Source organism: Oncorhynchus masou, chromosome 5 (genome assembly GCF_036934945.1).
Source record: "Oncorhynchus masou masou isolate Uvic2021 chromosome 5, UVic_Omas_1.1, whole genome shotgun sequence".
Classification (NCBI taxonomy): domain Eukaryota; kingdom Metazoa; phylum Chordata; class Actinopteri; order Salmoniformes; family Salmonidae; genus Oncorhynchus; species Oncorhynchus masou.
The window spans coordinates 33980378-34000745 of NC_088216.1; the positions used below are offsets into that span (position 1 = coordinate 33980378).

The 20368-nt window shown below is 40.5% G+C and overlaps 4 protein-coding genes across 4 annotated transcripts in view; 2 read left to right on the forward strand and 2 right to left on the reverse strand.

The window, feature by feature from the left end:
- LOC135528928 (calpain-1 catalytic subunit-like) overlaps positions 1–5138 on the forward strand; it is a 43387-nt gene extending 38249 nt beyond the window's left edge. Inside the window, exons 31-42 of the mRNA XM_064957927.1 lie at positions 99–268; positions 486–497; positions 572–783; positions 1839–1878; positions 2196–2261; positions 2379–2436; positions 2717–2781; positions 3019–3087; positions 3194–3272; positions 3899–4012; positions 4323–4381; positions 4474–5138. Of these exons, the coding sequence (XP_064813999.1) occupies positions 99–268; positions 486–497; positions 572–783; positions 1839–1878; positions 2196–2261; positions 2379–2436; positions 2717–2781; positions 3019–3087; positions 3194–3272; positions 3899–4012; positions 4323–4381; positions 4474–4500 (971 nt within the window). The 3' untranslated portion in view covers positions 4501–5138. The remainder of the gene's footprint in view (positions 1–98; positions 269–485; positions 498–571; positions 784–1838; positions 1879–2195; positions 2262–2378; positions 2437–2716; positions 2782–3018; positions 3088–3193; positions 3273–3898; positions 4013–4322; positions 4382–4473) is intronic.
- Positions 5139–5233: 95 nt separating this feature from the next.
- LOC135539483 (small ribosomal subunit protein bS1m-like) lies at positions 5234–6520 on the reverse strand. The gene is given in 2 exon segments (XM_064965388.1): positions 5234–5842; positions 5844–6520. Coding segments are annotated over 2 exon segments (576 nt in total). The 5' UTR covers positions 6350–6520; the 3' UTR covers positions 5234–5772.
- A 51-nt stretch (positions 6521–6571) lies between these two features.
- On the forward strand, positions 6572–16128 carry LOC135539482 (splicing regulator SDE2-like). The gene is made up of 7 exons (XM_064965387.1): positions 6572–6750; positions 11833–11950; positions 12157–12268; positions 12455–12624; positions 14191–14296; positions 14438–14822; positions 15100–16128. Exons 1-7 carry the CDS (start codon positions 6649–6651, stop codon positions 15316–15318), a joined length of 1212 nt encoding a protein of 403 aa, XP_064821459.1. The 5' UTR covers positions 6572–6648; the 3' UTR covers positions 15319–16128.
- A 3483-nt stretch (positions 16129–19611) lies between these two features.
- On the reverse strand, positions 19612–20342 carry LOC135539486 (small ribosomal subunit protein bS1m-like). Its single transcript, XM_064965390.1, has one exon. The coding sequence runs from the start codon at positions 20307–20309 to the stop codon at positions 19740–19742; it is 570 nt and encodes a 189-aa protein (XP_064821462.1). The 5' UTR covers positions 20310–20342; the 3' UTR covers positions 19612–19739.
- Positions 20343–20368: the final 26 nt, after the last annotated feature.

Consider the following 20368-nt stretch of genomic DNA (forward strand, 5'->3'; position numbering starts at 1 on the left):
ATAGAGCCCTGAGTTTAGTTAGAATTGACTGCAGGTGTTTTTACTTGCTATGTTCAAAAGGAGGCATTATCATGACCTCTGCCTTCTGTCTTTGTTAGACACCTTTTGGATCAACCCCCAGTATAAGATTACCCTGCTGGAGGAGGACGACGACCCTGAGGATGAAGAGGAGGCCTGCAGCTTCTTGGTGGCTCTCATGCAGAAGGATAGGCGCCGCTACCGTCGCCAGGGGCAGGATATGCACACCATTGGCTTTGCCATCTACGAGGTGAGGTCAACGGTGACATGCCAGTAGCAGAGCAGAAAATTAAGCTGCAATAAAAGTTGATGAAAGGTAGAATAAACTAAAGATACATTTAGCCAAGTAGAGGTAGATTCTGTGTATAATGTCTGTTTATTTGATGTGATACCCAGTGACCAAAGAATCAACAGTAGACCAAAACAAAATGTCCCTAAAACTGACCTTTTCCTTTCTATCATTTCAGATTCCAGAAGAGGTATGTAACAGTTTCAGGCACCCACATAAACACACACACAAACTAGCGCTATCTACCCCCTGTCCTTCTCTCAGTTTAAGGGTTGTCAAAGTGTTCATTTGAAGAAAGACTTCTTCTTGAAGCACTCATCATGTGCACGTTCTGAGACCTTTATCAACCTGAGGGAGGTGAGCGCCCGGCTGCGCCTGCCACCCGGGGAGTACCTGGTGGTACCCTCCACCTTCGAACCTGGGAAAGAGGCTGACTTTGTCCTCAGAGTATTCACTGAGAAGCAGTCGGAGACACAGTGAGTACAGTATAGTAGTACTTCAGGGATGTGCAACTTAAATGGAGAAATACAGTTCTGTTAGCAGCAAAATTGTCAATCCTAAATAATTTCTCATCTGGTTTTCTCAATACACCTTAATCAGTTGTTGGTAATTATGTACAGATGATGCGTCTTAAATTGACCCATTTTGTCGCAGGAGAAAATAATCCTGCAGTAGGAGGATTTGAATGTTTGAGGAAATATTTAGAATCGCAGCCAGGTGGCAGCTGGAAGCGGCGTTTGTATGCAATGCAGTATCGTACCTACATTTTAGGCCTACTGCAGGTCCACTGGGTACCAGTTCAACTGGTTTTAAGATGTCCTTTTTTTTGATAATATATACTGTAGGTAAGGTAGCCTGCGCAATGTCTCGTGAAAACCTATGATATTTTATGACCATGGGGGGAGTAATATCGTTTCATATTTAGTTTTGTATTCACCTGTGGGCTGCCACTCGAAAAAAGAAAAAAACATTTAAAAAAAAGTACATATATACAAAGTATTGATCATGTTGATCAGAGTTTAAAAAAACTATCCATTTAGTATGTAAATGAAAAGAATGAAAAATAAGTGAGCCTTGATCCCCAACCCCACATTTCCAACAAGACTCCAACCAACCACCCACAATATATATCTGTGTTATTAAGCTGTATAAAATGACAGTTGCTGATGAGTATGGCTGCATTTCAGAAACATTTTTGTACATTTGAATGTTGGAGTAATAGGACCTGGGCCTAGCGTTTGACTGCCCCCGCATGGAGAGAAAAATATAACTTTTCAGGGAATCACATTTGAATTTCCTGATGCAGTAGGACAATTCTCAGTGACAAAAGAGTGATCAAGTTAAGATTTGACATCTGTATACCACTGTAGCTTCTAGACATTGGCACAATTTGGTAAAGAATTGGAATAAGAGTCTGTGGCTATTGTATTGTATGGCTATTACTGAATGTAAAAAGCAGCTTTGGTATAATCTAAACATTGCATGTAAACATTTATGGAATTTATTTTAAATAGTTGCTATGTCATTTCAGAGAACTGGATGATGATGTGGTGGCAAACTTTGAAGATGAGGTAAAGAGTCAAGCTTAGATGTTCAAGTGTCAACTCCCTTGCAATAAGTGCTTAACCAAGAACTTGACTCGGGTGCGAATATTTATGCAATTGAGACATTCCATTATTTATTACGGGAAAAATACAAATTTATTTAAGTTTGAAAGTGTGGAGTAGGTTATGTGGTGTGTGTGTGTGAGTGTATGTATATATATATTTTTAAGTTACTGCAACATGTCAGAACTTTGCAAGGAATGAAATACTTTCACAAGGCACTGTTATTTCACTTGTTGACCATGTATCAACATGGATGGACAACCGAGCCTTTATCTTCACAGGAGGACATCTCAGAGAGTGACATTGAGGACTCATTCAGGGCCATGTTCGCTCAGTTATCTGGGGAGGTGAGTTTCAAGTTTGGTTTTGCTCCGAAACGCATTTGAGTGCAAAGATAATGTGTTTTATGTTTAAGGACATGGAGACATTTTGAGTACAAAACCATTATCTGCTTTATATTTTAGGACATGGAGATCTCTGTCCGTGAGCTCAGGACCATTCTCAATAGGGTGGTGACCAAACGTAAGTACTGTTCATTCAATGCTCTTCAGGTCCATTGTCCATTCAATGCAATTTCTGAAATGTGGTCTGTTATCCTATATTCAGGTAAAAGGGGCATACACCATTGAGGTTTTAAATCACTTTTAAAACCACACCTTTGTAGCCGGGCCTTTAATAAGTGATTATTTTACACATCTTCTGTGATTTTATTTTATTTATCCTCTTTAATAATGTAACTTTTTTTTCATGTTTTGCTTTAATGTAAAGTGTGTTGTGATTTTAAATTGTATTTGATTCCCAGACAGGGACCTGAAGACGGATGGGTTCAGCATGGAGTCCTGTAGAGGCATGGTCAGCCTATTAGACGTATCCTTCCACAGCTAATCACTTCAACACTCCCTACCCTTCATTTCAATACATACTCAACTTTATTTGGGCAAGGATATATTATGGCAGCATTAATGAAAAATACAATACATACATAACCAATTGCGTGATCACAAAAAAGTATCATTACTTTTTTGAAATGTGACACTAACACTGACAAATGTTGCACTCCATTTCCAATTGCTATCATGACACCTTGACTCACCTGTCACGCAGAAAGATGGCAGCGCTCGCCTTGGTATAGTTGAGTTTCAGATTCTGTGGAATAAGATCAGGAAGTGGCTGGTGAGTTGAAATATGCTGGTAATTGTATGACAATATTTCACTTCTGTAATAGTAAGATTGACAATGGCATGCAAGAATGCAAGGCTCTAATCTCTTCTTTTCCCAGGGAATCTTCCGCCAGTTTGATCTGGACAAGTCTGGATGTATGAGCTCCTATGAGATGCGTCTGGCCTTGGAGTCTGCTGGTGATTACTCTATCTTCGCACTACTGGATTGGTGTTGTTCAGTAGACATGAAACACGCAAAATTATTTTTGAATAGAGTAAAACAGAGATGTACTAGCTACCTGAACTTGAAAATAATGTGTAGGATTTGCAACATTGTACCTACAGAACACAATCCAGGGGCTTCAATTAAACAGCTGATAACGATAACTTATGCACTATAACACATTATGAATTGCAGAGTTGATGCTGTCAATTACGTCAATGACATTATAGGTAATTCAGTACTGTTTATCACAGGAGGTTGGTGGCACCTTAATTGGGAAGGACAGGCTCGTGGTCATGACTGGAGCTGAATAAGTTGATGCCATCCCATTCGTTCTGTTCCAGCCATTATTATGAGCCGTCCTCCCCTCGGCAGCCTCCACTGGTTGATATCACTGCTTTCATCTATACAGTCAGACTACAGTAGCCTGGTCCCAGATCTGTTTGTGCTATCATGTCAACTCCTTGTCACTTATTGCCATTGCATTACTATGACTTGACATGATAACACAACCAGATCTGGGACCAGGCTTCGACAACCATATGTGATGTCGGAAAAACACTTTGGTTTTCATGTGTTACATGCTTTATGATCTTCACAGGATTCAAACTGAACAACAGGCTGAACCAGGTGCTTGTGGCCAGATACGCTGAAAACGAGGTCATCGACTTTGATAACTTTGTCTGCTGTCTGGTCAAGCTTGAAGCCATGTTCAGTATGTATTTTTTTTGTCTTTGACTACACAACCTGGTCCAGAAACAACATTTAGTCCTGAAAGTATTGGATATATGTATGCTCCTCTATGCTTGATTGGAAACGTGCGTGGAGCCATTTTCACAATTTTGCATACATCTGATTCTTCTACATCTGCAAATGGGTGTGAGGGCTAGGCCAGTGATTGTTTCTGGACTGTGATTTTGTGATTGAATTCACATGATAATTTCATAACTAGGATCACTAAATTACAGGTTAAAGATGTCATTGGTCACAATTAAAGATATATATATTTCCCCTTATTTTCACAGAGGCCTTCCAGGCGTTGGATAGAGAAGGCGCTGGAACTGCTGAAATGAATGTCACAGAGGTGAGACCATTTGAATTTCAATGCATTGTCTTTTAATCACTGATTCACTATGGATAACATAACCTTATCCACTCTGTCTTTGTCTCTCACAGTGGCTGTATATGACCATGTGTGGTTGAAGTGTATGGTGATGTAGTATGCTGTAGAAGAGGACACATACACACCCATAGTAGAGGACAACCATAGCCTCAAAGAGCCTCCAAAGCATCTCAGTGCACCCAACTAAGGCTTGCATCATCTCAAACAATCCCAAAGAAAATGCTACTCCCTGCATTTTAATAACCACCACAAATACTTTGCTGCCTCTGCTCAATTACTTGGCAATTGCATTTAACCTGGTCAATTACACGTGATGAAAATTAAATGCTCTACTAAGGGAGTCGCTGCCTATAAATCACATCATACTCTGACATTATGTATTTTTTGCTACCTTTCACAGGATCTTTACCTTTCACAGGATTATAGAAAGTATGTATTGCTATAGGCTGCTAATGAACTGTAAATTGTACTGATGCCTTCGTCTTTAGGATACCTCAGTACAGTACACTACATCAGTTAAAGACAGAAATATAACTCATCTTTTTCTCAAGATGGCAATTTGTCTAAAATTGGTGAAGGTCCTTTCAACTAAAACACTAAATGTAGGAAAGTGACTCCTCAAATGTGACAAGGTAAAAAGTAACTTTGATGCATATGCTGAACTGCACATTTTAATTCTACGAATAATGTTACTGAATAAAAACTGACTGATCATGTACCTTTTGAGTTATTCATTTTCTAAAGACGATTAAGAACATGGTTAATGCATAGTTATAATCCCTAATGCAAACAGGGTGTGTATGAATAACATTTTATTTACCTTTCATATCAACAATAAATAAGGTCCTTTTGCTTCCAAAACCGTACCGCAAGCAATGTTAATGTTCAGACCGAGCGTCTGGGATCTTTAAAGAACTTTCCCCTACAGAAGACACCTTTGTCCAATGACATAGTATAATGTAATGAAATTTAAGAGTCATGATCAAGCGCTAGCCCCAACACTTGGTTTGCTGAGAGGCAGGATGGGACTGGAGAAATGTATCCACTTTCATATTCAAACATTGACATGCAAGGATTAACAGTCTATGAGATCTTGATTAAACATTTGAAAGCTACAACCTTATTTTGGGTTATGATTATACATGACTGTTACTAAACATGAGACATTTAATGACTCTTCCAGGGTAAATTAAATGACCATTTAACATGGATGAAGCAGATTTCTTAAGATGAAACAAACATTACATTTATTGTTCAAGCCCTCAGTTCCAAATGACAAATGTGGGAATAGTGACATCAACAAGAAAATTTCCTCTGCTGGGGCAGGTCTATGGTTCGGAGTCAATGCTGTTCTACTCTTTGGTCTTTGCGTCCTTACTCTCGATCAGTCCAAGAAGAAAGGCATCTGCTTCTAGTAGTGTTGTCGGTGTTCGCACCCAGGAAGCGAGATGTGAGCTCGAGGTCCTCAAGACGCAGACGTACCCTGCTCCCCCTCTGGTACTTCTCTCCATCCACTGTCGGTCGTTTACATACACAATGGAACTTGGCACCAAAGTCAATATATAAATCGTCTTTGATTATGTGAAAGATCTTCCCGATTACCATTTTGTCCTTTGCTGGTCCCATCTGCATGAGAGGAGAATTTCGTAGCAATGACGCAAATGATTTCTCATTTCTTGTCGACCCAAGTCTGACAGTAGTTCCCGTCTGATTTTGTCTCTGCTGAAGGTCTGTGTGTTGTTCATATGCTGCAGCAAACCCACTTTTCACTTTGTCCGCTGCTGGTTTTTGCGTTTCTTCCACCGCTTTTCCTTCCGATGTCTCCCCGCTATCTGTGCTGTATAAGGACTTGCAAATATCAATTGCTCGTTTTGGAAACACACATGCGCCAATCCTCAGACCTGACACGACCTTACACAAAGCTGCCATGTTGGTGTGTCTGTCGCAAAGGACGGTGGGTGTTTTATTTGTGTTACATTTAAATGAAAAATGAAGGAATACCACAATAATCCAATTCGTACTGTGTATAAAAATAACGAACTCATCACATTTGTGGTGGCAAAATTAGCATAAAAAAACAAAGCCCTTAAAAAACGCTACATCCTCACGTTACGGTTTTTTTTTACTCTCCGGCTTCCGTGGCATAAAACATTTTGACGTCAGCGTAAATATCCGGTATTAGCGCGACAAAGTATTCTTTACATTTCTGTGCCATCTTTGGCAACATTATGGAGTTGTTTCTTTCTGGTCCACTTCTTCATTTTTGCAATGCTTCTTTTCCTACTGGAGCATCTGTTCGTGATCTAGTTGATATTTTTACGAAAGAAAAGGTTAGTATCAAAATGGTCGTGCCATCAATTCAACTGAAATATTACTTCATAGGTTCTACATCCAACAAGCTAGCTACTGGTAGCTAGATAAGTAACGCGGTATTAGCGGACGCTAACTAGCGATCTAGTTTAACATACTTTGCCAACCAGGATTTGAACATACGTAGTATTTTTCTGCGCTGTATTTTTCTTTATAACTAGCTAGCTAGTACTGGCATTACTAATAATAGTAGGGATGTGCGTATTTTCCTTTCAAGACGATTCGATACGCATTTAACGTTAGATGGGCTCCGATGCGATTCAATAACGAAACATTTTTCAACATTTGAGTCATTTAGCACATGGTTCCCAACTTTTTGGTGGGTTTATAAAGAACTCCGTCCGGCTTTAAACGTACTCTTGAACGTTGTAATAGTAGAATGTGCAATTTCGAAATTGAGTAGTGGACCATCAGGTCATGTTTGTCATTGCATACCTTTTTAGATAGCTATTTATAACTTGTCATAAATGTCCAGATCAACTAGCCTATTTCAGCAGTGTTTTGTTTTGCCCATAGATGTTGTTGTAATTTTTTAGTCACACAAATATTACACGAATACACATTAGACATAGCAAAATGTATAGAATTACAAAAAAAGGGTAGCTTTAAAACTGCACCTTTTTTTGTCCGCCACATGACAATTTGTAGAGTTGCAGGAAATAAGCTTTAACCCTGCAAAATTCTCTCCACCAACGAGGGGTGTGAACGGTTTGTGTCATGGACAGTGCTTTTTCCGATGGAAATGGAGGTGGTGGGCGCGGGATGTTACCCAATGCTGGAAGTGGGGGCCCCAATTGGAAAAAGTTTGAGAACCCCTGATTTAGCAGATGTTGTAATCCAGAGTGATTTACAGTTGGTGCTTTAATCTTAAAATAGCTAGGTGGGACAAACATATCACTTGCATCTAAATGAACATTTTCCTCAAAGTAGCCATCATTAGAGTCCAAGCTAGAAGGAGGGGGGTGTGTGCAAGTGCTGGTTCAACAACCCTCATTTTAATATATAAAAAAGGAGTACAGTAGTGAGATTTATCCACCAATCCAGATGAAGGATAGGCGGGAGCTAGACAGCCCGCTGTGCCTCTTTGCGGACCAAGACCCATTATTTGGGCGGAGAGACGTGTATCTTGTCAGTATATCCATAATCTTTGACAAAGGTAATCACAATTGTTAATGAGAGAACGTTTTATATAGCCTGGGCAGCCGATAGTGGGCGCTAGATCTGCACAATCATCTAGGATTGATGTGCATTCCCGGTAATACACTCGTGGACCGGCTCGTACATAAAGCATCTTCCATTCAGGCTGCAAAGGCATACTTTTACTCATTTGCTTTCCATAATGGCAAGCTGCTGGAAATAGAACAGGAAAAATATGTATACTGTCTTAAAAAAGAACTTCCACCACCATTTTTGTATTTTCGGACAAGTTGGGATGTTTGCACACCACTTTCGACAAGTGCTGGTTCAGTTTATTTTTGTTAATCTCTTGTGTACAGATGAAACAGCAAGAATCTGTCAAAGCCCAAGTAGAACAACCTACGCTTGGTCCAAGACTTGCTCGAATCTGATAAATTATGAATTTACTATTTTTCTTGATTTTTTTTTTTTTTTTTTTTTTTTACAAAACATTTGACATGGTTGAACATCCTTATTTTCTGTCCTTTGGGGCTTTATGGTTTTGGGGGAAAGTTTAGGAACATGATTAAATCCCTTTATCAAAACACTAATAGCTCAGTGTCCTTAACACTAGGGACTTCTCCACAATTTGACATAAGTTGTGGAATTAATCAAGGCTGCTCTATTTCACCATCACTCTTTCTTATGGCTGCAGAAATGCGCTCAATTCTTATCAAGAATTCTGATATTGAACAGCTGAGCGTTTTTGATGACCAGATTTTCATAAATCAGCTGGCAGTGTGTTTTTGAGAAATATTGTCCAGGTTCCAAAAGCTCTCCGAACCATAAAATGATTTCCCAAAGCTTACGTTTTACACCTTCAATTAAGGAAGTGTGAATTAATGGCTCAACATGACTGTCACCTTGTGGTGGCTCATGATATTCCAATTAAATCCACAGACAAATATCTAGGTATACATATTACCAAAGATGTCAAGATAAGTGAGACTTTCAGTGTCTGGAATAATTTGGATGAATGCAAGGCCAGACTTAACAGATGGATGCAAAGAGATGTCTCTCTTTGGTCGCATATATTTAACTAAAATAGAAATTCCAGATGCATTTATCCAGCTTACTCTTTCCATCTCAAAGAAAGCATTGAGGCCATTAACCAGTTTAATTTTGACTAGATCTAGGAATGGAAAGTATATTTATGTTAAGAAAACTGCCTTGGTAAAGGAATATATGTATTCCTTATTGTATTTGTACAGTGACAAAGCACTTTTAATAAAGAGCAGCAGTTTTTCTTGGTTTTGGGTTTTCATCATTGATTATTTGGATTAATCAGGATTGGGCGAAGGCGGTGCTTAAACTGATGTCCACCAGAATCCACAGCCACAAAGTTAAAATAGGCTGTATCGTTAAAATTGTTGAAAACACATGTTTTGGGGGGTCATGGTAAACATGGGTGACATTAGCAGAGGGGAGTGATTTGGCCAAAGAAAGGAAGTGAAGTCTCCCCCCTTACAAAGGCAGAGAGGGCCAACTCGTCGGAAAGTCTGTTTCCCTCCAGCAGGTGGCGTTTATTGGTTTGCCCTCCAAGAAAGGAGTTTTTGTATGGAGATCAATGAGAGTATCGAATTTGGTCAACATTTTTTATGGCTTATTTGGTACGTGAGGTTATTCGGTCAAATAGAAGTTTTGTAATGCACAAATTAAGAGTGTACTGATTTACATAAGTAGGACACGTGGCATCCTGTCAAATTTGAGATAAAACACTGTCGGGGTTGTCTTTAAATGGCTATGCATATTCATGTAATGAAGCTAGTAACATAGCATCTCTCTCCATTGAATACAGGCGGTTGACATCAACAACCCTCATTTTAATATATAAAAAAGGAGTATAGTAATGAGATTTATCCACCAATCCAGATGGAGGATAGACGGGAGCTAGACAGCCCACTGTGCCTCTTTGCGGACCATGACCCATTATTTGGGCGGAGAGACGTGTATCTTGTCAGTATATCCATAATCTTTGACAAAGATAATCACAGTTGTTAATGAGATTACGTTTTATATATATGGCCTAGGCAGTCGATAGTGGGCGCTAGATCTGCACAATCATCGAGGGTTGACAGCGGAGTCAACCCTCGATGACTCCAGGACAGCGGAGTCAATCACCACCTTCCGGAGACACCTGAAACCCCACCTCTTCAAGGAATACCTAGGATAGGATAATGTAATCCTTCTCACCCCCCCCCTTAAATGATTTAGATGCACTATTGTAAAGTGGCTGTTCCACTGGATGTCAGAAGGTGGATTCACCAGTTTGTGAGTCGCTCTGGATAAGAGCGTCTGCTAAATGACTTAAATGTAATGTAAATGTGGTTGATGTGCGTTCCTGGTACTACACTCGTGGACCGGCTCATACATAAAGCATCTTCCATTCAGGTTGCAACGGCATCATTTTCCTCCTTTGCTTTCTATAATGGCGAGCCACCGGAAATAAAACAGGAAAAATGTGTCCTGTCTTTACACCTTCCACCACCATTTTCGTATTTTCAGACAATTTGGAATGTTGAGCACCGCTTTCTTAGGATGTTGCACACCGCTTTCGAAAGTGCACACTCCTAACTTTTCAGCTGAAATCACCATCAGATTTAAAGTCTTAGCGCTAGTAATGTATCAAATATATATATATATATATATCTTTAAAAAATATCGACGTCATAGTCAATGAATAAATGGCATGAATTTGGATTTCACCCCCGTCTCATCAAATGGTTTAGACCGTTTGGAAGTTTTGACACTTGATTGAGCTTCTCTTCTCCTGCTTCCACCATGAAGTGCTGGAAGCTAAATAAGTCATATCCATGAAGACTTGAGTCTTAATTGCTGCCAAATGTGGTTCAACAAAGTAAAGTAAAGGGTCTGAAACGTATGTAAATGTGATATTTTAGTGTTTATTTTTAATAAATTAGGAAACATTTCTAAAAATCCAGTTAAAATCCAGAATAAGGCAGTAACATAACAAAATGTGGAAAAGTCAAGGGGTCTGAATACTTAAAGGTCACTTTTTTTTTTTTTTTAACCAGGCAAGTGAGTGGAGAACAAATTAATATTTACAATTATGGCCTACCCCAGACAACGCTGGGCCAATTGTGGGCCACCTTATGCGACTCCCAATCACGACTGGATGTGATACAGCCTGCATTTGAACCAGGGACTGTAGTGAAGCCTCTTGCACTGACATACAGTGCCTTAGGGCGCTGCACCATTTTTGTGTGTGTGTGTGTGCACAAGTGACACCATTGCTGATGGTGAACCTGAACAATCAAAGTAAAATTGAATGTAATCTCCATCATGTGTGTATCCTGATGAGTTGTCTCCTGCGGTAGCTTAGGCTGCATTTATTCTGGTAACAGCACGTTTGATAAAATAACCTAGCAAATGGTATACTCATCGAATAAAGCCTATTGTTGCGCAAGCCATTTTACAAACATTTGAATGCTAAAGGTGACGCATAGATGTGCCAGATCAGGAATAAGCCTACCTCTCGTTGGTCAGCGCGCAAAGCTGCATACAGCGTGCGATTTGACTCGGCTATTGATATTGCCTGGGGTTGTAGCTCAATGACTGTCAACACAATTAAATGTTTAGTTCTACACTGAAGGAGTGAAGGCAGTTGTTACCAAAGATTAGTTATTTTCCGAAGGTAGAAAGTCACTTGAGCAACAACTAAAAATGGAATTTGTGATTCGTAACGTTTGAATCGATTTCCTGGCCTATGCTACATTTGGATCGGTTTGGAGTCCTGAAGACCAACCGCACTCATCTTTCACATCGGTCCCCGGTTCAAATGTTTGTTCAATCATTACGTCCCTACTAGCTAGCCACTTGCCTAATGTTTCTTCTATACTTTTCAGGGAATCCCATCATCGGATATCTATGTCAAGAATAATGGACGACTATCAGAGCTTGATGAGAAATTGCAGGCTGGAGCGGTGTATCGACTGGAGCCTCGTCTCTGTGGAGGGAAAGGAGGTAACTAAGTAGTTATTAAACTCTGCTTGTCCCATAGACTTACAGTAACAGGTTCATTACTATAAATTCTAGTTAGCTAGCTACTTAAGAAAATGATTATTTACTGTTAAGCCTAAAGTTAGTGGACAGGTGTGAAATGTTGCTTACATTATTCTGAATAAGTGAGTAAATGAAGAACTAACTGTTCCATTATTTGTAACTGGCAGGCTTTGGGTCTATGCTTAGGGCCCTTGGGGCACAAATTGAGAAGACCACAAACCGCGAAGCCTGCAGAGACCTAAGCGGAAGGAGACTAAGAGATGTCAACCATGAGAAAGAGTAAGATGGTCACCCACAGAATACATTTTATCTGGTATTTGAATTATTTTTCTAAATAGGGGTTTTTGATGAAGCTCGCCTGGTGTATTTGATTGTCAGTTTGCACTTTTGGTACAATGGGATGTATAAATTGCATGAATAACTAGGAAATGAAAATGTAGTCATATTGTGTGTGTGTGTCTTCAGGATGGCAGAGTGGCTTAAGAAGCAGGCAGACCGCGAGGCAGAGAAAGAGCAAAGGCGTCTGGAGAGATTGCAGAGGAAGCTGGCCGAGCCCAAGCATCACTTTACAGACCCGGAGTACGAGAAGCAGTGCCACGATCTCTCAGAACGCCTGGAGGACTCAGTTTTAAAAGGCACGAATTTCAAATGGATATTTAGAATGAAATGGTAGAATAGTATTTTTATTGTCCATTTGTAAGAATGGTAATGTTTGTCTTTCACCCAACCCCTCTGAGACACACAGAAGCTGCACAGGGCCAAACAGTGCAGAGCCCCTGGTGTAATTTTTATGGAGATATATTTATATATACACTACCGGGCACAAGTTTTTGAACACCTACTCATTCAAGGATTTTTCTTTATTTTTTACATTGTAATAATAGTGAAGACATCAAAGCAAATGAAATAACATATGTGATCATGTAGTAATCCAAAAACTGTTCAAAATATGTTTTAGATGTTAGATTCTTCAGAGTAGCCACCCTTTGCCTTGACAGCTTTGCACGCTCTTGGCATTCTGTCAACCAACATCATGAGGTAGTCACCTGGAATGCATTTCAATTAAGGTGTGCCTTGTTAAAAGTTAATTTGTGGAATTTCTTTCCTTAATGCATTTGAGCCAATCTGTTGTGTTGTGACAAGGTAGAGGGGGCTTTACAGAGTTGAACCAGAGTGTATGTAGTGACGCCTCTCGCACTGAGATGCAGCGCCTAGACCTATTTGGTAAAAGACCAAGTCCATATTATGGCTCCCGAGTGGCACAGTTGTCTTAAGGTGCTGCATCTCATCAGCTCAAATATGCAAAGAGAAATGACAGTCCCTCAGTCACCTCTAAGACATGAAGGTCAGTCATTATGGAACATTTCAAGAACTTAGAAGGTTTCTTCAAATGCAGTCACAAAAACTATCAAGCGCTATCATGAAACTGGCTTTCATGAGGACCGCAGGATTGGGAGACCTAGAGTTGCCTCTTGCTGCAGAGGATAAGTTCATTGGAGTTACCAGCCACAGAAATTCCAGCCCAAATAAATGCTTCACAGAATTAGAGTAACAGACCCATCTCAATGTCAACTGTTCAGAGGAGACTGAAATAGGACTTCATGGTCGAATTGCTGCAAAGAAACCAACACTAATAATAAGAACAGACCTGCTTGGGCCAAGAAACGCGAGCAATGGATATTAGACCGGTCTGATGAGTCCAAATTGGAGATTTTGGTTCCAACGGCCGTGTCTTTGTGAGACGCAGTGTCGGTGAACGGGTGATCTCTATGTATTTCCCACTGTAAAGCATGGAGCAGGAGGTGTTATGGCTTGGGGGTGCTTTGCTGGTGACACTGTCAGTGATTTATTTAGAATTCAAGGCAAACTTAACCAGCATGGCTACCACAGCCTTCTGCAGCGATTGAGAAGAATCTCAAATAGACAAATCAAAATATATATATATATTTTTTTTAACACTTTTTTGCTTACTACATGATTCCATATGTTATTTCATTGTTTGTTGTCTTCACTATTATTCTACCATGTAGAAAATAGTAAAGATAAATTACAACCCTTGAATGAGTAGGTGTATTCAAACTTTTGACTGGTGCTGTATATACGTTTCTTAATGATCTGTGCTGTGGAAAATGATTACAATGTAAAGAGCTGTTTGTTCCATAGAACTTATTCAAGGGTGAGTCTAACAGTCTGTTTTTTAGGAATGCAAGCCTCTTCCAGCGGACTAGTGAAAGTAGACGAGGCACCGAAACGCAAAAAGCCACCTCCAAACAAAGGCCAAGGGAAAAGCAAGAAGAAATGCTTTTGGTGAATAAGCTTTTTCACCTTGGTTTAAACATTTTTGTAAATAAAATAAATAATAATAATCTTTAAAGACTCTTAAATTTAAACATGCCCAAAAAATGTCATGGGGACAAAACTGATAGTGAAATGTTTTGTATATTACAGGACTGGTGTTGGTGGCCTGGATGACCTCGACAGCTCTGAGGATGACGATGATTCAAGCGACAGCGGGAACTCTCCCTCCACATCTGCTTCCGGTTCAGGGGAACCTGATTGTCCCGTAACGGGAGCAACGTCAGCTCACACTTCAGCCTCTCAGAGCAGAGCGGAACAAACGGCAACTCCGGAAGCTCCTAGGGCAAGCAGCAACTCCATCTCAGGACCCAGCTCTCCAGAGAGTCCAGCCGAGGTGCAGACACAATCTCAAGCAGAGGCAGCAGCTTTTGCTACCAGTGGTAGTGGGGAGCAGAAGGAGGTGGTCCCCACAGAAGAAACATTCCCAAAGACCGACAATCTAAGCGTAGCTCAGAGTAGCGTCAACCAAACCGCTGTGAGTTTTTTTTAATGTTCCACTCAAGATTTGTCCTCTTGGGCCTTGTTCGTTCATTATTTAATGTTTTACATTTTCATTATCCACCCATACTTGCTCCTTCATTGTTCTGGGTCATCCCAGAAATTAAGCAGCTTTCCTTGTGAACATAATGCAAATGAGATGTTGGGATGACCAAAGATGTTTAAAGACCAACTGCAGTCATGCAAAATAGAACAGTGTAATGAACAGATACTTTTAAAGATGAACTCATGTGTGTTTCTTCCCTGGTATGCAGTGTGAAGATGGGCCCTTAGACCTCCAGGCAGTGCACTCAGACAAGGAGTTGGAGACTTTGGGGTTGGACAGGCTAAAGGCGGAACTGATTGCACGGGGGATGAAGTGTGGGGGAACCCTGTCCGAGCGCGCTGCTCGCCTTTTCTCCACCGTAGGGCTTTCTGCAGAGAACATCGATCCTGCCCTGTTGGCCAAACCCAGCAAGGGCAAGAAGCAATGACTGCTTAGTGCCTATTACAGCACCATATAATATTGAGTCTTCTGCTAAGTGGACTCCTGATATAACTATGCCATGTGCCCCAGATTCAAAGTGTGATTATTTTTGTTTGCCCCATATAATGGACACAATTAAAGATTGTCCCAGCTGTTGGATATATCCTAGAATTCTCCTGTTCTCAATGCATTTCTGACATTTTTTCTAGAGTAGATTTTACTTTTTGAAATTCTTAAGTCAATGTACTGTCCCTTATGTTTGATGAAATGTCACAAATTAAGTGAACTTTCTCTTTATCACAGTAGCTAGGTTTTTATCCAATTGGTGACAGATTTTCATGCAAATTTTCTAAAACGATATGCGTATTTTCCAACGAGATGTTACCATCACGTGACTCCAAGTTTACTTTGATATGATGGTTATTATATTAACATTTGAGTATGAAGGTGTTTCCACTGCCATTTCTCGTGTAATTAATTTTCCAGAAACAGTGTTCCCACCTTGTCTTGCCTTTTGTGTTTTGTTGACATTTGGAAAGTTGTTAACACAATTTGCTGTTTCCAAAAGGGCTGTTGTGACTTTTTTAAATCCAACGTTCTTTACTCACATAAAAAGCTTGGATGGCAACTTGGTTAGTGAGTGGTTGTTCTCACAACCAACATATTTTTAGGACAGAGGAATTATCTTTGGCTTAAAAATTAGGTTCATAACTGTGGAAATGGTTATCTTGTTGTTCTGTGGTCTTATATGTACCTATGTTCCTTATGTGGATATATGGTTGAATAAAATAACTTACTGTATTGTTTTAAGCTAAAATACGTGAATGTGACTTGTTTTTTTAAACCATAAACAATATAACCATGATGGCGCAATCAACATTTGCGTCATCTGTGTGTACCTTAGAGCCGCTGGGCAATCCGGGACTATCAATATGATTGACAGCCCTCTTGGTCTGAACCAGTAGATCTGTCTCGAACTCTATGAGGTGGGGCGTCCCGAGGGAGACCACACACCTCTGATCGCCTGAGCCTGGCATGTCCCACCCCATCCAGTCCGACAAGCGCCTGTAAACACTGGAATGTAGGAGGACACTGCCTATTGCGTCAGGACGCAAGGGTCTCTCCAATAGTGCAGGTTCGCGCTGCGCAAGAGGGGAACTACCAACAACCGACGATGATGCCTCACTTCGTCCAGTCGTAGTTAGGCAAACCATCGCTGTGTTCTGCGCATGTGCAGAAGTCCCAGCGGAACCACAGAGTGGCCAGACGACATGAGACCCAAAAGTGTCATGACGGATAATAAAACTTTCGTAGGGCTAGCAACAAGGCAGCCAGCTAAGGATCTGAAATTCGAGCCTTCATAGTCTGTGTCTCGGTGTAACCCCAGGTGGACAATCCGATGACTGGGCCAAGGCACGCTCTTAGCCAAATTCACAGCGAACCTCAGACGTGTGAGATGAATCACTGTCTGTGTCGTGTGTGTGATCGCCAGCTCTGCTGACGTGGCGACAACCATTAGGTCTTCTAGGTAGGCTAGTAGCCTTATCCCCTGATGATGCAACGGTTCCGATGCAACGGTTCCAATGCCGACTCCACGCATTTGGAAAAGGTGCGGGGTGCCAGGACGTACCCCAATGGCATCATTGCATATTCCTATGCCACCCCTTGACAGGTGAAACACAAACTTCCTATGAGGTGGATGCACCGGCACATGAAAGTACGCGTTACTTACACAAAAGTACTACCCACCATAACAAAAAAAATTGTTCAACAATGGTTATTTTTCATTTGACAACAGCAAGCAGGGAAATACTTCCAAAGAGATGTTTAACAGTCTTGTTCGTTGTGAACAAACTCCAGTCTTCTACTTTAAAGTTGTTAATAATTAGATCCTAATGTGAGATTTAACTGGTGAGACTGGGGGGAAGGGGCGGGGGAGCCTGCAGTGGTGCCTTGAATCGAAATACAGGTTAAAGATGTCATTGGTCAGATGGTCAAGAAAAGTTCATGGCCTTAATTACTGATAGAGTAAAAGCACAATTAAATATATATATATTTCCCCTAATTTTCACAGAGGCCTTCCAGGCGTTGGATAGAGAAGGCACTGGAACTGCTGAAATGAATATCACAGAGGTGAGACCATTTGAATTTCAATGCTTTGTGTCTTTTAATCACTGATTCACTATGGATAACATAACCTTATCCACTCTTTCTTTGTCTCTCACCGTGGCTGTATATGACTATGTGTGGTTGAAGTGTATGGTGATGTAGTATGCTGTAGAAGATGACACATACACACCCATAGTAGAGGACAACCATAGCCTCAAAGAGCCTCCAAAGCATCTCAGTGCACCCAACTAAGGCTTACATCATCTCAAACAATCTCAAAGAATCTACTACTCCCTACTTTTTAATCACCACTACACATACCTTGCTGCCTCTGCTCAATAACTTGGGAGTTGCATTTAACCTGGTCAATGACACGTGATCAAAATGAAATGCTCTACTAAGGGAGTCGCTGCATATAAATCACTGCACGCATTATACGATGGCAAAGTTTTCAGGGCATACCATTGTGCCTGTATTTTTAAAGTTCCATTTCAAACCTCTTAGGTTTTCCTCTCTTTGTTTAACCATCAAATTCAGATGCTAGTCTGTCATAAGAGATGATGACATCATACTCTGACATTATGCATTTTTGACTACCTTTCACAGGATCTTGGATGATAGAAAGTAAGTAGAGCTATAGGCTGCTAATGAACTGTAAATTGTACTGATGCCTTAGTCTTTGGGATACCTCAGTACAGTAAACTACATCAGTTAAAGACAGAAATATAGCTAATCTTTTTCTCAATATGGCAATTTTAGTCTAAAATTGGTGAGGGTACTTTCAACTAAAACACAAAACGTAGGAAAGGGACTCCTCAAAATGTGACAAGGTAAAAAGTAACTGCACAAAAAGTATGCTGAACTGCACAATTTAATTATGCGAAGAATGTCACTGAATAAAACGGACTTATATAACTTTTGAGTTATTCATTTTCTAAAGATGATTGAGAACATGGTGTGGGATTCTGTATTTTACAGTATAGCCATTACCATATATATATGATTAAATATTATCTGATGTTGGCTGTGTGAAGTATCTGCATTTGTGCACTTGAGCATCATCATGAGATTAAACAACTGCTTGCTACATCTACTTGCCTGTTTGTGTGTGTGACAAGAACTGAGTAACATGGTGTGACCTGCATGTTGCAAAACTGTAGATAACAGCCCAGCAGATGCTTTGTCCTTTTGTTTGTATGTAACCATATTGAGCACATGGTGTGACTTGCTGTATCTTACACAGTTGTGGTTAAGCAGGCATAGGGAGGGGTGGTCATCACGAGGTTTAACTGAGATGGAAATATACTGAACTGAACACAATAGCAGGAACTGAGCAACTGTTATAACAAGGCTGCGATACCAGAACAGTAAGAATCTATACATCGATAGAGGGAGGACTCCAATAAGCACCAAGAGGCGGGGACCCGCCTGATAGGCTGAGCAAGTCTAAACCACGCCCAGCCTCTACTGTGATAGGCCAACAGACGGGTTGGAACTATGTACACTGTTTACATACATCCTGTCAGTTCCCTGTTCTGCCCTGCGTGGTATTACAGTGAGCCCGTATATACGAAAGTTGCATTTGCCATTTATTGCTTAGTTAATAAAAAATACATAGTATACAATCGGTGACTCATTGTCATTGTCACATTGTTATCCTGATACCAGATTTGAATTTATGCAACTCTAACAATGGTTAATGCATAGTTATAATCCCAAATGCATACAAGGTGTGTATGAATGTAACCTTTTGATACTAATTATTATTTATCATTGATATGAAAGGTCCCTTTGCTTCCAAAACCGTACCTCAAGCAATGTTAATGTTCAGACCGAGCGTCTGGGATCTTTAAAGAACTTTCCCCTACAGAAGACACCTTTGTCCAATGACTTATAGTATAGTGTAATGAAATTTAAGAGTCATGATCAAGCGCTACCCCAACACTTGATTTGCTGAGAGGTAGGATGGGACTGGAGAAATGTAACCACTTTCATATTCAAACATTGACATGCAAGGATTAACAGTCTTTAAGATATTGATTAAACATTTGAAAGCTACAACCTTATTTTGGTTATGATTATACATGACTGTTACTAAGCATGAGGCCTTTAATGACTCTTCCAGAATAAAGGGGTAAATTAAATGACCATTTAACATGGATGTAGCTGATTTCTCAAGATGAAACAAACATTACATTTGGATACATTTATTGTTCAAGCTCTCAGTTACAAATGACAATAATGTGGGAATAGTGACATCAAAAAGAAAAACTGTCCTCTGCTGGGGCAGGTCTATTGGCCGGAGGAGTCAATGCTGTTCTACTCTTTGGTCTTGCTCTCGATCAGTCCAAGAAGAAAGGCATCTGCTTCTAGTAGTGTTGTGTCGGTGTTCGCACCCAGGAAGCGAGATGTGAGCTCGAGGTCCTCAAGACGCAGACGTACCCTGCTCCCCCTCTGGTACTTCTCTCCATCCACGGTCGGTCGTTTACATACACAATGGAACTTGGCACCAAAGTCAATGTATAAATCGTCTTTGATTATGTGAAAGATCTTCCCGATTACCATTCTGTCCTTTGCTGGTCCCATCTGCATGAGAGGAGAATTTCGTAGCAATGACGCAAATGATTTTTCATTTCTTGTCGACCCAAGTCTGACAGTAGTTCCCGTCTGATTTTGTCTCTGCTGAAGGTCTGTGTGTTGTTCATATGCTGCAGCGAAGCCACTTTTCACCTTGTCGGCTGCTGGTTTTTGCGTTTCTTCCACCGCTTTTCCTTCCGATGTCTCCCCGCTATCCGTGCTGTATAAGGACTTGCAAATATCAATTGCTCGTTTTGGAAACACACATGTGCCAGTCCTCAGACCTGACACGACCTTGCACAAAGCCGCCATCTTGGTGTGTCTGCCGCAAAGGACGGTGGGTGTATTATTTGTGTTACATTTAAATAAAA